Source organism: Sturnira hondurensis, unplaced genomic scaffold (genome assembly GCF_014824575.4).
Source record: "Sturnira hondurensis isolate 20B ecotype Veracruz unplaced genomic scaffold, ASM1482457v3 Scaffold0021214, whole genome shotgun sequence".
Lineage (NCBI taxonomy): Eukaryota > Metazoa > Chordata > Mammalia > Chiroptera > Phyllostomidae > Sturnira > Sturnira hondurensis.
This window is the reverse complement of record NW_028093845.1, coordinates 6,032,385-6,052,640: the sequence shown is the minus strand read 5'-3', so window position 1 is coordinate 6,052,640 and position 20,256 is coordinate 6,032,385. Positions and strand designations below refer to the sequence as shown.

At 41.1% G+C, this 20,256-nt stretch overlaps 1 protein-coding gene across 4 annotated transcripts in view; it reads left to right on the top strand.

Moving 5' to 3' along the window:
• Window positions 1-16,919: 16,919 nt before the first annotated feature.
• Window positions 16,920-20,256, top strand: part of EGF (epidermal growth factor) — a 95,710-nt gene continuing 92,373 nt past the window's right edge. For 3 of the 4 annotated variants that reach the window (XM_037031831.1, XM_037031832.1, XM_037031830.1), the window contains exon 1: window positions 16,920-17,499. In XM_037031831.1, coding sequence (XP_036887726.1) covers window positions 17,385-17,499 — 115 coding nt within the window. In that variant the 5' untranslated portion in view covers window positions 16,920-17,384. The remainder of the gene's footprint in view (window positions 17,500-20,256) is intronic. The other variant, XM_037031829.1, reaches the window with a different exon arrangement.

Sequence of the window (20,256 nt, the reverse complement as noted above, 5' to 3'; positions counted from 1 at the left end):
AGCATTACTTAAGGGGTGTGTCCTAGCTTCTTCAAATACGCATGTGCATCTGTGTGTGTGTATTTATGGGCATGCAGTCTGCTCCTTGATGAACTGACCCTCTAGTACACTGTTGGAATTCAAATACACTTTTTTATGTATGGCTACAAGTTTATTGTCTGTGGTCATGTTTTAGAGGCCAAATTCTCGGATGGAAGGGGCCACATCTGTCAATTTGCCAGATATCACACATGGTTATTTAATAAGTGTTATCATGATGAGCAAGGAAATTCTTTTGCAGAATAATTTTGTGGCTTTGTTACTCACTAACATAATTAACAAGCTAAGCTAAATTATTAACTTTTTAGCTGATGGCAAAAAAAATTCTTTACAGGATAATTGAAAGATTAAAATGGAGATATACATATAATATTGAGGTGCAAACACACATGATGTATTATGATGTATGCAACTTGTTCTTCAGTATCTATCTGATGTTGCAAATGTGGCAAAATATTGACAAGTGATGAATCTCGGCAGAGGATATTTTGGAGTTAGGTCTCCACCAAAAGAATCAAGTCATTCTCATTGTCTCACAAGTGGTCAAACATTTCTTTGCTATTTCAATTGTTTTCTTGCTGAGGTTGAACCTCTACCTTTATATATCTTGGTTGTTTATACTTGTTTGTGAATAGCTTAGTTTGGACTTTTCACATTTTTCTATTGCATTGATGGTCTTTGCCTTTTTAATTTGTAAGAATATTTAAATATTAAGTATATTAATTAATTATACATCCATATACAAGGTCCAGCACAAATAACACCACATTTTTATTACAAAATCATGAGCATGTAATTCTGTAACATGACAATATCACACTCAAGAACACAATATGACATTTTAAGTGAAATGTTCAAATTAAGACTACAANTTTTAGAGGCCAAATTCTCGGATGGAAGGGGCCACATCTGTCAATTTGCCAGATATCACACATGGTTATTTAATAAGTGTTATCATGATGAGCAAGGAAATTCTTTTGCAGAATAATTTTGTGGCTTTGTTACTCACTAACATAATTAACAAGCTAAGCTAAATTATTAACTTTTTAGCTGATGGCAAAAAAAATTCTTTACAGGATAATTGAAAGATTAAAATGGAGATATACATATAATATTGAGGTGCAAACACACATGATGTATTATGATGTATGCAACTTGTTCTTCAGTATCTATCTGATGTTGCAAATGTGGCAAAATATTGACAAGTGATGAATCTCGGCAGAGGATATTTTGGAGTTAGGTCTCCACCAAAAGAAGTCATTCTCATTGTCTCACAAGTGGCCAAACATTTCTTTGCTATTTCAATTGTTTTCTTGCTGAGGTTGAACCTCTACCTTTATATATCTTGGTTGTTTATACTTGTTTGTGAATAGCTTAGTTTGGACTTTTCATATTTTTCTATTGCATTGATGGTCTTTGCCTTTTTAATTTGTAAGAATATTTAAATATTAAGTATATTAATTAATTATACATCTATATACAAGGTCCAGCACAAATGACACCACATTTTTATTACAAAATCATAAGCATGTAATTCTGTAACATGACAAGATCACACTCAAGAACACAATATGACATTTTAAGTGAAATGTTCAAATTAAAACTACAAATTATTATACCCATATTATTACCCTGCCAACCGCACTCAAGCAAACATTACTTCTGCCGGACCCTGTATGTTGCAAATATTCCTTCTCTGCTTTTCATATGTCTTTTAGCTTTATTTATCGTGTTGTGCATAGAAAAATTCCACACTGTTGTGTAGTTAAATCAGTTCATATTCACCATTCTGGTTTCGGCCTTATTACAGTATTTAAAAAAGGTTTCCCCATCCCCAAATTGCTTATGTATTCTCCAAGTGTTTTGAGTCTTTAAAAAATTCATTCATTAATTTTTTTAGAGAAAGGAGAAGGGAGAAAAAGAGGGAGAGAAACACTGATGGGTCATTCTTGTGTGTACCCAACCAGGGACCAAACCTGCAACCTATGCATGTGCCCTGACTAAGAATTGAACTGGTGACCTTTTGCTCTGTACATCGATGCCCAATCAACTGAGCCACACCAGTCAGAGCTGTTTTGCAGTTTTTTAGAGCTGTCTTGTACTCTGAAGTTTTTAATTGATACGCAATCTGATTTATATATGATGTGCAGTGGAGAACAGATAAATGGTGGGGCCTGTCCAGAAAGTATCCAACTGTGTACTATCAAAAATAGAGACATTTATTGAAGAAGATACAAGAAACATTGTACATAGGACAATGATGTCTCAGTCCCCTTCAAAGTAGGCGCCTTGAGACCTCACCCAGTTCTCCCAGCTGCAGCACGATATTCCTTCTGCTCCGGGAGCAGAAGCCACGAAACAAATTTTGCCACGACACATTTTATACCAAGATCTTGCTGCCAGAGGGTTGGGATGATGGGCAATTAATTTTTTCCTCTTTTTGTGTTTTTACATTTTCCAAGTTTTCTGGCATAATTGCATATTATTTCTTAAAGGAAAAAGATACTATTTAAACTAAAAATTTATAATGGGCTCATATGAATCATCCAAATATTCTTAATAGCTTTCATTCTATAAAACCAAGACAACAATATAAGTAGTATTCTGTCTAAAAAGAATCTTATTTTATATTTTTATTTGATTTAAATTTTTTACAATTTCAATAATTGTTTAATTCTCAAGGTGGAGGATAATCTCTTTTTCTACCTTGATATTTTTGAGCAAGGAGGTATTATGGTACGCTCTCTTGGTGTTTTAATTTCCTTTCTATTTGTTCCCCTTCTCCCTTGCTTCAAGCCTCTTCTTCAAAGGAGGAGGAACTGCTAAGCACCTGGGGAAAGTCAGGCATGAAGTGGGTTTGGGTACTGGGCAGCAGCCTCACACACCTAACTCGTCCTTACTCCTGCAACCCCCACTGCTGCCTCCTGGACTGATTGACAGCAGGTGTCTTCTGTGGTGTCTGGTGTTATGTGATGCACAAGCAAACTGGGATAGGGGACAAGCCCACTTGTGGGCTCTGTGGGTGCCTGGGTGGCTGCCTAGGCAGCTTGTGGTCCTTTGTATGCTTAGTCTCTTTATTGACCCATTTTTGTCCCCGTGGTTCCAAAGGCTTAAGCCTTGTTTTGGCCTGATTTCAATCCATATTTACTAGTGCACCTTCACCAGGGCATCTTGTATGCTGAGATCTACTGGTCTTCTGGTGATAAGGCTGCCCCTGTGATATCTGTATAGGCATCAGTGGTTTGTGTTTATGGACTATTGGAGCAAAATCGGGGAGGGCAATAGAACACAGAGCAGAAGAAGGGGCAGTTGTTGGTTTACCCCTCACACATGCGGCAACACCCTGTAAGCATTTATTGGGCATCTACCATGTGTAAAGCACTGTGGAGTGGACAAAGTACTCAAAGAGTTCACAGTCTAAAGTATGGGTAAGAGTCTGTGGGGGTGAGCATGTGTGCATGCCTGTGTGTTGTTTAAACCTGCACCCAACTAAATACAAAGCAACATGGTGAGTTCTAGAAAGGATATTAGCAAAAAGCAAGGAGAGCTGAGGTAAGGGAGGCCTTGACTCTTCCACCCCTTAGCTGAAGTCAGACCTCCATTTTCAGTGGGAAATTTGGCAACTGTGCTTAGGAGCATGTTTTGGAGAGGTACGTGTCAACACAGCAAGAGATTTGGGTATCAGCCTGTTTTGCCACTAACTAGCTGGGACTCCTTTTTTCCTATAGGTCCTATTTCCCTTTTTTTTTGGTAACAGAAGGTGTTGGAATCAGCTCTCCATAGTTCCATTAAAAATGCTGTGATTTCTTCCCTTCAGCAGATGAACAATGAACTGTAACTGGCAGTCTCTTGTGTTACCATTTATAGCACATACTACCTTTGAGTCAAAAGACACCTTACAAGTCATCTGGAACAATTCTTCTAACTTACAGAGAAGGAAACCATCATCCAGAAGGATAAATGTTTTACCCAAGGTCAGGGCCATTACTGGCACCTAGGTTTCCGCACTTTTGTGCAGGTGAATTACCCGAAGGCAGGTGTTGGACCAGGAGGATAGAATTTGGTTAAGAGTTGCTGGATTAAATGCCCAGTAGAATTTGACTCAGCATAATCAGCATAAAACAAATGCAGGCAGTCCAAGGGGATCTCAGGTGAGATAATTCCCTTCAGCAATAAACTGGACATTCTTGGCACCAGGTTGGAAACGTGATTGGGGAAATAGCTGTGCCCCCTTCTCTCGGTGCCCCAGAAATGTCACCTTTCTCAGGAATGCAATTAACCGGGTGTTCAGAAACACTAAAAAGGGTGTGAAATAGACTAGGTGCTGAAAATTTTCCTTCATTTGTTTCAGAATAAATAGCGTGTTCACAGCACTCTATTATTATTATTATTATTATTATTATTATTATTATTTGAACTTGGTGTTCTCTAACTCTTGGCTTGTTTCTTGACTTTGCCAGTAACTTCCAGGCAGAAGTCAAGGACAGGGCAATGAGTGTGAATTGCTCCAAGCCATGTGGCATGCTGGAAAAATATAGGAACAGAGCCATCAAATAAAGTTCTACTTTAAAATGGATTAATTCTAGCAAAGAACAATTTGTTCAAAGATTTAACGAGTCCAGGCACCAACCTCACTCTTGTGCCCTCTGACTTTGTTCTCAGCTGGCCTCCTCCTTGTCCCCATCCAAGAACAGCAGGGACAGCTGTGGTGGTAAACAGGGTGTGACTTTGGCTATGGGGCTCAGATGCCACTCACTAGATTCTCTCTCTCATGGTGGCATTTGAGGCTGAGATTCACACGTTGGCTTCGCTCCTGGGCAGCTGGGAGGTTGTGTAGGGTCACAGGGCTTCTCACATGGTGCCTTGCTTTCCCTTCCCAGTGGTCTCGTTTCCTTTTAGGGTAGAACTGATGCATCTCCCTTCTCCCTGGGGATGTCTCGGAATTTTCCAAATGCCCAGATGGGGTTTTCCCTTGGATTGAGGTGACATTTAAGGGATGCTTCTATGGGGGAAAATCCATCATCGGCTGCATGGAAGATTCTCCTGTTATTAGGTTGATTTTCTGAGTCTCTATATTTGTGTGGTTTAGAGGTACATGCACATGTGTACACATACACCATGCAAGAGGTTTTCTGCTGTTTCTTTTTACTTTGAACCTGTTGGGCATTTATTTCCTCCCTTGACAGAGATATACTCAGTGCCTGCTCTGTGCCAGGCACTAACTCTGTATTGACAAGATGCGTGGTTGGTTACGTGACTGCAGCACTTGGGAGTAGCTCCCTCTGAGATAATTAACTTGAAATAAAAACAAGCCAGTAATCAAGTAGTCATCATTTTAAAGAGTCATGAAAGGGAATGGGAAATTTATAATATTCAGGTACTATGGCCAGCATGAGCTTCCTTAGTTATGTGATCATGCGTTAATTAATGCAGCTGATTCCCCCCCCCCCCCCCCCCCGAAGAGGAGAGGAACCCTTTGGCTTGTGAAGAAGGACCTGATTTGTGTGGTGCTGGGAGAACAACGCCGAGTACACCAATCCCTTCAGATTAATAGCAGGCGTGTCGTAAATATGTTTCAAACCCAGCAGATCCTATAACTTTAATACCTGAATTATCATCAATAGATTAAAAAATAATTTGCTTCTCTGTTTGGGTACTCCTCTCAGCAAATGTGGGAGATAACAAATTAATTTTTCCTATAGGTGCAAAAACCTTCAATTTGCAGTCCGTCCAAAGCCCTGACTTTGTCGGTTAATCCCTCCGCCAATATAATCCAAATTTGGTTACCCTCCTGGGGGCAATGTTTGCTCCTCCAGGTACTTATTTTTTCCTCAAAGAACAGTGAGTCAAGAGACCAGCTGTTCTCCGTGAACACTCAGGTGTGGACCCAGATTATTATATAGCTCATCCTTGCTACGTATAAAACTTTTCACACAGAAATTTGTTTTAAAAAGTCATAATCACATTACATTATTACTTTAACACTTACTTGAAGAAAAGAGAAACATGTAACACGGCTTCACAGACGAGCTGAATGGGAAGTGCCATCTTGAAGTGACACAGCTGTGGGCGAAACCCAAATATTGTCAAAGAGAATTTTGAAGACAATGTTTTAGTAAATCTGTACATACAACTCAAAAAGTAGACTGAGTTAAGTAAGGTATAAATATAAAATGATCATATAAAACAGTGCTGATTAAGCACATGTTCACCTTTACATGCTTAGTTTTAATAACTAAATCAAGTAAACATCTACTTTCTTAGTAATTGTCAGAGAAAAAAAAACTCTCTTGTTGAGGCTTTGTGCTTCTCTTCTTATGCTGGAGATAGGTAATACGTTGGATGGAAATTAATTTGCTAGCAGTGGGCTAGATAGAGATTTGAAATTTTAAACCACTTGCCTTCTGAGATTCATCTGGCCTCAATTTTTAAACAGCATGTGTTCGGGACTCCCAGTGTTCTTGAACTACTGAGACTGGGATGTAGAATCCTCACCGATGAGGCCTTGGGAGCCATTCTAAAGGGATTACAATCTAAGAGCGATTTTCCTCTCAACACTGAGGCAATCCCCAGGACAGCACTCTCAGAGGCAGCGGGGCACAGGGCCGGGTCTTCAGATCATAAGAGAACCAAACATAATGCTCTTCACCTGAAGGTCAGTGGATATCTTACTAGATTTTCTATAAAATGACAACTTTAAGCAACAAATCTTAAACTAACAAGGCAGTAAAATGCATAATCTCACTGCCTATTCAGATAAACTAGCTTCAATTTTCTGGGTTTATTTGTTATACAAAATAATAAATGTAATCATGAGAGTTTGTATTTTTTTCTATTAATTCTGTGGTAAACACTTCCTTTTTAATGCTTATATTGTATTCTCATAATTTCTTAACTATTTCTGTTACTGGCAGTAAAAACTGTTTCTAATTTTTGCTGCCATGAATAACATTACAATACCTATTTGTATGATTATAACTTCTTTTTTTAGTGGAGAGATTAGTCCTCTGGGGAGAAATTGCCAGGAGTGAGATTACATGGTCAACGCCTATGAATATTTTTATGGCTCTGAAATGTGTTGCCAAGCTGTTTGCTAAAAGAGTTGTACCAAATGCAAGTTGGCTCTTAATTAAAGGTCAGATTTATTTTGATACAAGATCAACATATGTGTTACATTAAACTGAACCACTTATCAACTGGTGAGAACCAACACCTATCATTTCTTAACATATAAAATAAGAACATAATGCAGGAATCATGCCCAAGTCCGTCATACTGTGAGTGGGCCAGGTAATCACAAATCTCACTTCTGTTCCTTTTGGTCATAACTGCAAAGTAAATCCCTCCTTCCTGAAGTTACATTTTGGACAATCTGAAGCCTAAGACCCAGATACAAAATTTCAATTCTCTTTTTGCCTCAGTACAGATGGGAGGATTGAGGCCATGTATATATTTTTGTGTGTACTCACGGTGAGCTTGATTTTCCTTTGTAATCTCCTTCATGTGAGGGAATTAAGGATGAAGATTATAGCTAGTTTCCAAACTCTGGGCAGTCAGATTCTGGTGTATAGTTTAAAAATACTGCGCACAAAGGCTTTCTTCTGCAAAAAATGCCAGAGTTGCATAATTTTGTTATTCTTGGTTTGGCAGATACATTTCATGAAAGGGCTAAAGTGAATGCATAAAAGCACCCAGGGAAACTGGAGCCACAGGTGACCTATGAGAGAATGGATCCTTTTCAAGACATGGATTTAATTCAGCTGAGCTATCACAGGATCTGGAATTTCGGGTTTCAAAAAGTGCTCCAGGGTGTCTTGGTCTCAGCAAAGGTGACTGAATCTCTTCCTCTCTTCCTTCCCCAATATTTTGTGTTCGTTCTAAGGGTTGTTGTCTCATACATGACTTCCACGTGCTGACCATTGATTTAACCTTCCTTGAAGGTCAGGACATCTATTTTCCAAATGTAATGGCCACCTCTTTTTTTTTAAATAATCTCCAGATACATCTTTATGGATCACTAAAAAAGATGACTTCATTTCTCAAATGACACACAGCAGCCAGAGGGACCTCACCAGGTGGAGTTTTAAATGATGGGGGGATACCGAAGACACTGGCAAAAGAGAACAGGAGGGTGGGTGCGATAATCCATATTTTTCTGTTGCTGTTTTGGTCTCGGAGCCAGCATGGGGGATGGGCACTCACCTTAGCGTTTTTAGTGAATAAAAGGGCTCCAGAGAGCAGGGGGTTTGGGCATGTGATCTAGAGTCAGAAAGATGTGGAGTTTGTGTCCATCTCCATCACTTCCTAACTCTGAGACTTTGGGCAAGATCTTTAACTTCTCTAACCTTGGAAGTTAGAGAAGATGCAGTTAATGCCTACTTTCTGTAGGAATTCAAGGAAAACTTTTCTTTCAGATCTTACTCCTGATGGAAGCTCCTGATTGCTGGCAAGCAAAGATATCTGAAGTCTGAGAAAACATGACTTTGTTTTTTCTTCTAATTTTACATCTGGTATTGTGGACTCAATGAAAAAAACTCCTTGTATATATAAAATATTTAGCACATTTGCTGGATATGAAGTTAGACATAAAATTCAATTTTATTTCTAGAAAAGAGCAAAAAACAACTAAAGATAAAAATGAAGAACTATTTATAAGAGCATTTAAAAAACAGTGTACAAATAAATATAACAAAAGATATGTAAAATTCTACACTGAAAAGTTGAAAACATTGATGAGATAAAGAAGATCTTCATGAGTGTTCATAGATTGGGAGATTTGTTATTGTTAAGATGTCATTTTGTCCCAAATTGAACTATATATTTAGTAAAGGTATGTATGGAGAAAAATGAGCCTCAACTCCAGTCTCATATTACATACAAACATTAATAAAGATGAATCAAAACTCCTAACATAAAAGCTAAAATTCTAAAAGTTCCTAAAAATTTTGGAGAATATAATTGAGAGATTAGAGTTGGTAACAATTTATTCAAAAGGACTCACAGGCAAAATATAACTGTAAAGATAAAAATTGATAGGTTGGATTTCATCAAAATTATCTGCTCATCACAAGGCACTCTTACAAAAATGAATAGACAAGCCATGGACCAGGAGAAGATATATATAATACATAAATCTGACATACATGTTTACATGCTTGTTGTACATAGATCTGGATTTGAATACAGAATATATATAAAGAACTTCTACAAATCAATAAACAAATAAGAAACCCAATATATACAAGTGGGTAAAATATTTGAATAGACATCTCACAAAAGAAGATATATGAGTGATCAATTCATACATGAAAAGATGGTGAAACACCATTCATCAAGGAAAGGCAAATTAAAATGGCAATGTGATATTAAGACACACCTACTAAAATGCTTAAAATTAAAAAGATTGTCAATTCCAAATGGGGGTGAGGAGGTGGAGCAACTGGAACCCACAGGCATTGCTAGTGAATATAAAATGGAGCAGACGCTTTGGGAAAAAGTTTTGCAGTTTTTTATGATGTTAAACACATATCTACCCAATGACCCAGCAATTAACTGAAGAGAAATGAAAACACTCACTGATCCTAATCTAGAAACAAACCACGTGTTCAACAATAGAAAAATGGGTAAACAAATTATTATATATTCATACAAAAGGATACTTTCCAATAATAAAAAAGAATGAAGTACTGATACAGACAATAATATGGATGACTATCAAAAACTATCATGTCGAACAAAAGCCAGATACCCGAGTGAACCTACTCTATGACGGCATCGATGTAAAGTTTAAAAACAGACTAAACTAATCTATGATCGTAGAAATCAAAACAATGGTGCCTGTGGATGTGAGTGAGATTGGAGTGAGTGCAAAGGAAATTTCAGTGGCAATTTATACTTAAGATCTGTTCACTTAATAAAAAGTTTACTTTAGTAAATGTAATGAATGCATCTGAGTCCAGTCAGGCTGGGAAAACTAAATAAGAGCAGCTTAATTCACTTTGTTTCTCTGGTATTTGGAATTCAAAAACTATATCCTTGACTCGAATATTTTCTCTCTCTTGTGCAAACTATTTGGTACATCTGTGCAGTTTCAAGTGGTAGAGACCAGGATTATTTTTACTTAAATAATTTCAGTCCTTGAAATTTAGAAAAGGGAGAGAAGATACTATTTCACAGTTCTATAAATATAGTAAGAGCAAAGGAAGAGCAGCCAACTATGGTTTACTTTTTCACTAATTTCCAGAAAGTAGTTTTAATTACATGAAGTTTATAGCACCTCTAGTACTCTTGCCGTGCCTTCGAATGCCATATACTTAATGGAACTGTGCTTCTTCTGGACTCGACAGGATCAAAGGTCAGGGGGAAGGGTGTGTTGTGGTTGATAGGAAAGCCAGAGTTCTTCCCCTAAACGTTGACATTTTTAGAAGTGAAAATACCTGAGTGAATGACGAATGAGGCATTTTTGGAGGACCACCAATTGACCTGTGAACTAGACCCCTGCAATCAGAGGCTCTTTACCCCCACCCCACCCCCATCCTTGAATGATACAGTCCACCTACCGTTTCCCACAAAGAGCTGTTGCAAAGACACAGCCTCTACGGAGCACTGTTTTGTTGAGACCATCTGGACAGTAAAAATGACTGAACCTGGTTAAGGTCTCTAGACAGGCTTTTAAGATTCTGACAGGTGGGTGCAGAGACCAATTCTACTTGTGATGCTCAAGCCTTGTCTGTAAGTTCCCTTAATTATTAAACCTGTGAACTACCTAGCTTGTACTAAAATGTGTGTAGAAAGCAGGCATTTGTAATACGTTTGTTGCCCAGTGCCTGCTCTGTGTGTAGATTGAAGGAGAATGTTGGGACCTGCTCTGCCTGGTTTCAGAAGCCGTAATTCCCCCATGGCTAAGGCTGAGTAAAAAAACTTTGGGACCGTAAGTCCTAAGGACATAAAGCTTAATCTTCCCAGCAGAGGCACCACCTCTGCCCCCTTTACTTCACCCTGCTTGACCCTGGGTGGATAATTGATTAACCAATGATGGATAAGATTCCTCAAGGGAGGGATGACCTACGACAGGCATGATGGAGAAGGGGCCATCAGGAAAGGACTTGGGGGATCATAGAAAAAGGGGGTGATGGACTCTTACCCCTCAGCTTTGACATAGCCTGAGTCCTCATTCTGTCTGTGAGAAGTCTCCTAATCTCTTGGCTGCCTTACTTCCCACTGCCTGACTTCAGACTGAAACGATGCTGGAGGGTGGTGCAGCCCTGGGCAGGAATGGGCAGTTCCCCGGGGCAATCAGGCCTAAGAAAGAATGCTTAAACTCCTGTGAAAACTGCTTTGCTAAGAATGTCCTCAAGTTTCTGATAAGGGTCCAAGCATGAGTTTGTTTCCCAAAGTTTTATGGCTCTTTAGCTATCTGACCCTGACTCAGAATAAGCCCTCATAGTTCTTTGAATGTTATCTATTGTTTGATCATTACTGCCTGACAATGACTGATGGACTTTACCTGTATTCCTGTGCAAATTGAACCCAGTAAAAGCCCCTAGAGGAACAAGCTCCTGGCCCTTCTCCTTTGAGAGACTGGCCACCTTTCCTCCCCAAGCAGATCATGTCTTGGTAGACTTATTCTCACCCACGATGGCCAGTGGGGCTCTATAGGACAAACCTCCTCCACAGGAGAACCCATATTCAGTGACTAACATTGACAAAAAATGCAAGTAACTAGCATTGTTCGAATAAGAGTGGTGTTTTTTCTCTTTTGTGGTATTTTGGACTTCTGTTGGCCTAAAATTTTATTTTATTGGGAACACATTTTCTACCTGGTCTTTCTTGACAAGGTTTTTTTCCCCCTACTTTAAACAGTTTCTAAACAAAATTCTGCATTTCAAGAGTGAACAATAAAAAGCAAAAACAAAACTTGCTACCTCCCAATCTGGTCTGGTCTGCCTCTTTCTTTGTTCTCTTCCTGCCCCCTGAGGGATGGGGGTCAAAGGGTGGGGGCAATTTCAGGTTTCATCTGGTGAGAACTTTGAGGTTGCAAACCAACACCCATGCTGAGATTATGTAAATAAATGCAAGGTAGTCTAAAATGAGCTTTTTTTTAAAAAAAAGGACTTAGTTTTCTTCTTTTTTACACACTCATCTACTGATGGACACTTGGGCTGCTTCCATATTTGGCAATTGTAAATAATGGTGCAATGAACATAGAGGTGCCTGTGTTTTTTGAATTGTTTTTTGAGGGTTCCTTTGGCTATATTCCCAGTAGTGGGATAGCTGGGTCAAAAGGCAGATTCATTTTTTAATTTTTTGAGGTTTCTCCATGCTGCTTTCCACAGTGGATACACCAATCTGCATTCTCACCAACAGTGCAAAAGGGTTCCCCTTTACTCTTCAAGGCAGTATGGATGGACCTGGAGAACATTATGCTAACTGAAAGAAGCCAGTCAGAGAAAGACAAGTACCATATGATTTCACTCATATGTAGAATCTAATGAGCAAACCTGAACTAAGAAAGAGGATGGGGACAGACTCATAGAGAGCAGGACGACGGCTAAGGGGGCAGGACGTTAGGGGTGGAGGGATTGAGCAAAAGGGAAAAGGACTCATGGGCATGGACGACAGTGTGGTGATTGCTGGGAAGAGGGAGATGTAAAAGGGACTCGATGGTAATGGAAAAAATACGATAAAAAATAAAAAGAAAAAACATTCAGATTCTGTTGTTGTCTCATAGAAGTATAAATTACATATTATAAATTATGCCTTCTTTCTATGTATCCAGTTTCCGAAGTCTTGTTTCCCTCTTGCTCAGAGGCAACTTTCCGGGTACTGGGGCTGGGCTGGAAAATGGAACCTGGACAGGATTCCTCTTCTATGTCTCCTTTATAAGGTGTTTTTAAAAATCTGATTGCCTTTGGTAGAAGCATGGTATTACTTAATCTGTGCATTGCTTAATCAGACAGGGACTCTCCTTTTAAAGAAATTAATAGATTTTTTTTGTAAAAGCACTTTTAAGTTTACAGAAAAATTGTGCAAAATGTACAGAGTCCCCAAACTTGCCTCTCCTTCCCCTCCTCCCCACTTCCCCTATTATAGATACCTTGTATGAATGCAGTACATTTGTTACAATTGATGAGCCCATGTTGATGCATTATTCATTAAAGTCTGTATTTACATTAGGATTTACTCACTGTATATTCTGTGGGTTTTGACTAATTTTGAATGACATGTATCTACTTGTACATATCACACGGGACAGTTTCACTGCCCTAAAGGTCTTCTGTGCTCTGCCTGTTCTTCTCTCTCTCCCTGACTCCAACTACTCCCATAGTCTTGTCTTTTTCCAGAATGTTGATAGTTTGAATCATAAAGTATGTAGCCTTTCACACTGGCTTCTTTCACTTAGCAATATGCGTTTATGATTCTCTCATGCCTTTAGTGTCTTGATGGTTCATTTAATTTTGCTTCTCAATGCTATGTCATTGTATGAATGTACCGCAATTTGCTTATCCATTCTCCTGTTAAAGGACATTTTGGTTGCTTCCAGTTTTTGCAATTATGAATAAAGCTGCTATAAATATTCATTAGTAGGGTTTTGGGGGGACATAGTTTTCAACTCACATGAACAAATACCAAGGGGAAAAACTGTTCTTCTTTTTCAAGAAAACTTTTACATCTGGTATGAATATCTTGATACATTATAATTTGCCCTTTGTAGCCAGCTCCCACACCCCCTCAGTCACTTTCCCTTAGTACCACTGCAGTTTCTGCCACACATGAGTAATGGGAATGCCAGACACAGGTCAGCCACGTTGTCTCTAATAAAGGAGAAGATGTTTGAAAACCTTACAGGAACTGTCTTGTTCCTGTAAGGACCAACACTTGGTGCGCATTGATAGACGTGGCCTAGGAAATAGCCTGTGTGCTCTTTCTGCAGGTGGATGTTAACGCTGATAGTTATTCCTGACAAAATGTGCTGCCTTGTCACTTCTGACTCTTATAGTCATAACCACATGTATAGTGTAAATTCTGCCTCTTTTAATGATGTCCCAGCCTGTTTATTCTGACCAAACACACTGTCTAATAAGGAGAGAATAAGGACTTCAAAGGCCGTATGCTCTATAAATATGTTTGATATTGGGGAAATTTCTTAGCCTTCCTGCTCCTCAGTGTCCTGTGAAATGGCAATAACATCCACCTTGCAAGGTAGTGCTGAGGGTTGGAAGGGATGTGAATAAAGCCTGGCACATTGGGGGCAACCTGTTAATGCTGTGATGGTGGTGATGTTTGGACAGCAAACATATCACCAAGGAGAAGAGGGTGCTTTGTGCTTCAACAGGGAAATTTTGTCTGAACAATAAGAATGATGCCCAGGTCACATAAACATGTCTCCCCGTAGCCTCCTTTCTATTGATGTCCACACACCTGCGTGCATTCAGAGCTGTCTCCTTGCCATTACTGACTCTCTGACCGACCTGCCAGCAGAGTTTCCTCCCGTCCAGCGGTGGCCCCTTGGGATCTAAGGATTTAATACATGAGCATTTCATTGCTCTGTCCATTCCTGTTGCACATCCATGGCCTCCCTGCTTCTCCATGCTGATGTGAGGCTTCCTGATTATCACATGAAGCTTTGCTGCATGTTCCAGTCTACTGAATTTCTCGTAATTCCCCCTTCTTTTAGGACACCCTCAGAATATTTGGTGACTGGCCATTCATCAGCTGGTACTCCTAAACTATTTTTTGCTGTTGTTAGTCCACTTGAACTTAGGGATCCATGAATTCCACTTCTTGAGCTCCACACCGTGTCCTGTCATATACAACTGTTCAATGAATGAATTCATGAATTTAATTCAACCCCAGAAACTAAAAGGTGTTTGGCAGCTCAAAGCCATCAAGTTTTAACAGATTTCTGAGCAACTTTAAAATAAGAAAGATGTTCATTTGTCCAGGACAGTTTCAGCTTTACCTGGAAATAAGAATATAGACTTGCTAGATATCTCTGAAAGTCCTTTCAGAGAGGGTGGCTCTGTCGTTGATTTGCTATGGTGGGTGGTCCTGATTTGTCTGTGCATTAGCTGGGTTTGATCTTTCCTATCAGTCACCAGTCTCAGCTTCTACCACTGCCCTGTGGAGTCTATCACCTCTTAAGGGGCATGCGTGACCATGTTAGCCCCAGTGATGTGTGACTAGGAAAGTGTACCTTTTTACAACCCCAAATAATATCAAGAGATTCCAGATCCAAACAGAATGTAGTGGTGGATTATTTTGTATTTGTGTTCCTGTTATTCTCATCTCTAGAGCTAGGTATTTGACTGTCCTCTAAGCCAGGGGTCCTGAACCTCGGGCCATAGACTGGTACCAGTCCCAGCCTGTTAGGAAACTGGATGCATAGGAGGAGGTGAGCTTGAACGTAATACATGCTTGAATCATCCTGAAACCATCCCCTCCGCCTCCCATTCGTGCAAAAATTGTCTTCCACAAAACTGGTTCCTGGTGTCAAAAGGTTGGGGGATGACTACTCTAAGCCACTTCTCTTGCTGTCACCTGTGAAACTGGCAATGAATGTCACTGAAGGGGAAGGTCATGAGCAAGGGTAGTAATGTAGTACAGGTTATTTGTAGGGCACTCATTCTGAGTCTGGAGTCTGAGTGAGGTCCAGAAAGCAACGGAATATTCCATGTGTTACCCCTCCAACCACACAGGACTTCTGCCGCCCTCAGGGTCTGTGTCTCCTGTGAGGGTTGGAAGCTGCCTGGCAGAGTCAGGCTGAAATCAGAGAAATCCTGACTTTAACTGTTTCAGAGAAGTGACCCCAGTATTTGAGGAATGATGCGGACAGAATTAGATATGAATAGAAGGCTTGGACTAGTTCCCGTTTTCCTCCATAAAGGGTGTTTGCGACTATCGCTCTATCAATGCTTTGACCAGCACTTGGAATGCTACCTCTGGGCAACTTAAATGACAGGCTGTTTTCCAGGATGAAGTAAACTGGTAGAAACTTCCATTGTTCATCAGATCTGGTGTTTTGGGGTTTGCCTGAGCTGGATGTTTTGGGGTCCTGGGTGTACTTCTGAAGAAGTAAGTGCTGTTGCTGCTCCCAGTAGAGAGGGGTCGAGGAGACAGCTAATTGATACTTCAGGCTTTTATTTTCTATCACCATGAGAGAAGATAGCCTACACTGTTCAGGAAGCAACAGCAGTCAGCTCTGCTGGATTCCCACTGCTTCCCAGATTTTGTGCTATTAGCTTATTTTTTCCAACACGGTTCTATAATAACAGCCCACTCCTTTCCCTGCACTCCTGGCCCCTCACGATATTTTTTTAGGCACGTGCTGAAAGAAAAGGTGTCTGTGCACACTGTTCCTCTTCGTTTGGCTCCAGGGATTTCCCTTTGATTTGGAAAGAATAATCTTTCAAATTCCGCTATAAAATATACAGGCGAGAGAAAAAAGATTAAGCTCCAGGAATGAGCACCAGTGTTGACATTTAGCTCAAAGAATGAACTGAAGATAAATTTTCTGTTGTATTGCTCAAGTGACGGATCAGTTACTATAAGTCTGAATTATCAGCAGTGTTGCACACCATGGATTATACAGCGTGGTTTAACTCTGTCTCCATCCTTCAAGATACTGAAACAGAGCCGTCATTCAGCAAGTACCTGCAGAACACCAGGAGCAACTCCACAGTGCCCTAATTGCTCTCTCCCTGGTTCTGCCCAGAATATTTATGGTGAGTAGCCAGTTATCTCTTCTTTGGCAGCCGGCCCTGCTTTCCTGTGGGGTGGAATTGCCTGCATTCGCATTTGCAAACAGAGGCTCACTCAAGTGTCACTAAAGGAAGGAGGGGTGGAGCCAAAAGGGCTTTAAAAAGGAAAGGGGAGTCATTCCACTTTTCAAAAAGAGAAACTGTGTTTGGGGAGGAATTGGATCTTCATATTTCTTCTTTCAGCTCCATCAAGGGTCGTGGTTGGAACTTTCCACCGACTCTTTCCTTTTTTTTTCTCCCTCAAGCCTTTACCACTGCTGTCTCCGTCTGTCACAGTGAAGTCAGCCTCCAGAGCATGCAGGTTCAATTGCGAAATGTGTCGTAAGGATGTCAGGTATTTCTTACTGGTTTCCCAAAAACTTAGATAAAGAAATCTTTCCCAGAGCGTCCCTTTGAGGTTGCATTTGGACACTGTCTTGAGTTGAAGCAGAAGGAGGTGGAGGGCAGCAGCAAAGAACGCAGGGGAAAATGCCCCAGGGCTGCAGGCCAAGCCCTGTGAGCGCTCCTGGAGTCAAACACACACACCTTGCTATGCTCCACCAAAGTCAAGTTATTTTCTATTGAAAGTTCAAGCCCATCGAGATCATGCTGTTCTTCCTTGTCGTTCTGTTGCCGGTAGCTTTTAAATCCAGCTTTGTTAGTGTCTCAGCACTCCAGCCCTGGAGCTGCCCCTCAGGAGACGGGGACTCTGCTTGTGTGGGTGAGTAACTCCGCTAACCCGAATTCGTATCTTCCTGGAACTGCCCTCAGCTACCTGTTCATTTTCTCTTGTAAAGTTGGGCATTTTTCTCCTGATTTGTCTTTGGGTGTGTATATTTGCTTAATTTTTGTTTTCTAATGTTTGTGTAGTTTCTTACTGGCTGTGACAGCTACTCTGCTACCAGCTGTAAAAATTCTCGGTTCTCAGACTGTGTGGGGGTAAATGTGTTTCATTTTAAACTAGATAAACATTTCTTTTCATGTCTTTGTTATGACTTAAGGAGCAACTAAACACTTAGTTGGTCAGCTTTTTATTGGAAACTGGGGAAACAGATGGTGCTTTTTCTAAAAAACTGTCTCTTTCTAAAGCATAAAGAAAAACAGCCTCTAATAGCCTCTAATAACTCCAAAGCTGCTAAAAATCAGTGAAAAAAATGGATGAGAGTTGGGAACAAACGTGATTCTATTCTGAAAGCCAAGCTATGTTTCACCTTACACCTCCTGCCCCCCCTCTCCCCACCGCACTCTTCCCTTTCTGAAGCTCTGACCCTGTTCCAGGTTTTCAGTAACAGGTGCATTATAACTTGGACAACTGCTAAGAAATGACAATATGCCACACGCCCCTCCCACATTAAGTGGCCTTTTAATTCAGAAGGAGGAATTTTTACTGAATGCAAAATAAAAAGTCACTTGAGAGCATTGCCTGAATAAACCTTTCTCTCTCTCACTTTTGATTCATTTTTTATGGCAGCCGCTTCCATCCGTTACAGAGGTCAAACTGCCCTGACACTCCTTTCTTGTCATTTTGCCCTTTTGAAAAGGGATCTGGCTCTGTACAAGAGGTAAACTGAGGAAATCATAGTAAAGTGTCCAGGAGAAAAACCTCTGGATAGCACAGAGCAGTGCAAATAAAGAGAACAGTTCTGAGCCAGACTGCTGACGTTGGGCTCCTGCCCTGGCTCCGTGTGAAGAAAGTTACCAGGAAGGAAGTCAGGTGCGCTTGCTCTGAATCTCAGGACTGTCTCCAGGCCACGCTCTAGAGCTTGTCTAGAGTCTTATTGGCTATGAGAGCAGACCGGGTGGGCAGAACCCGAGGGTATCAGAGGAAAGGGCTAAATTCTCACCATAGCACTGGAAACATTTCCATGTTTGTGTTATGTCCTCAGTAAAGTCTTGCTGAATGAACGAGGAGGCTTTCCTTGACCTGCTGCTCACAGAGTTTTAAAGAACAGCAACAAAAGGGAGTGACTAAAGAGAAAAATGACCTCCTGTTGCTCAGCTGTTGGAAGCAGAAGTAAAACCTTTTGGACACAGATGTGTCAGATGGACGGGAGCCTCCCTGGGTTGGGTGAACTGTTCCAAGAGTAGGTGGCCAATGACTAGAATCAGGCACTGCCATTTGCATGGACGTGAGGGGAGATGGTGGGAGCCAGCCAAGGAGCAGAACTTAAGAGGGGAAACACCCCATAGAAATGAACTTCTGCATATAGCGTTAGAGTCTCTGCGAACAACCCGACTCCCATTCACAAGTGAGCGTGTGCTCCCCGCCACGCCTGCCCACGGCTCAGAACCTTTATGGGGCCGCCCCACGTAAACCCGAAGGCCGGGGCAGAGACAGAGAGTGAAGGGGACTGTGTCAGAGTGGCAGGAACGCAGGTTTTAGAAGCAAATACATCTCGTTTCAAAGCCGTGCTCCCCACTTAATACTTGAGTTATACTGGAATGCCGCAGGGAATAATAACACCTCCCCTTTCGGGGCTGTTGCAGGGATCACGTGAGGTACCACGTGAAATGCCCCTAGTGCAGGGGCTGACAGACTGTGCTCAGTAAATGTCCTCTTGGCTCCACGTCTTGGCTAAAGTCCTTTGATCGACTCATACCCTCAGATGCTTCATTTGAACAGTGCGATGGCACGGCAGAGACCTCATGTGGTGTGGAATGTCTGGATGCCACTTTGTGACTCTGTCTCTTTGCTCCCTTGATCCTTGCGTGTCACTGGTTTAAACCACCTACTTTACACTTCGCGTCTCATATTAGCTGGTAACTGCCTGGATCATACCCTGTGCCCCTTGCATTTCAGAGGGTAGTATTTCTCCTTTCTAAATAGCTATGGTGCCATCATCACCCCCTCTACCATCAAGTTCTGCTTGCCTTATTTCGTGCCCTTGGCATTGAGACAGACCACCTCTGGCCAGCCTGACCCAGCAGAAAGAATGCTTTGTGGTCTGACAAGATTCAGGTAACTTTATGCAAGGTTGTCACTCATGTGACTGCTAGCCGAATAAACCAAGAGATAACACAGAACTGGGTTTTCTTTTCATAACCCGCCTCCCTGGTACTCCTGCTTTTATAAAAAAATCCACCGAGTGTTTTGTCAGCTTCTGTTTGAGCTCCAGTAGGCAAGAAGAGCAATAAAGAAAACTGCTGGCAAGTAGCTTCGGAACTAAGCCTATTTGCCCTGGAGGAGAAATATCAGTTGAAAAAAGGAACTGTTCCTGTTTGCTGTCTCTACCTGCATTATTTATATGAACTTTCTTGGTAAAATAAAGGGTGAAGGAGAAGTACAGGCCACACCTCAGAGAGCTGGCTGCAGCAGAGATTGTGGGGCACAGGGTGAGCCAGCCGACGGGCCTCTGTGGCCCAGCACCTTCCCTGAGTCCCACTACGATCCAATACTGGAGAGAGGAAGGGAGGAGTGTTCATCCCCTTGGTGGAGCAGTGCCCTGACTGATGCCCTGGCGTGGGAAGCTGTAGCTTC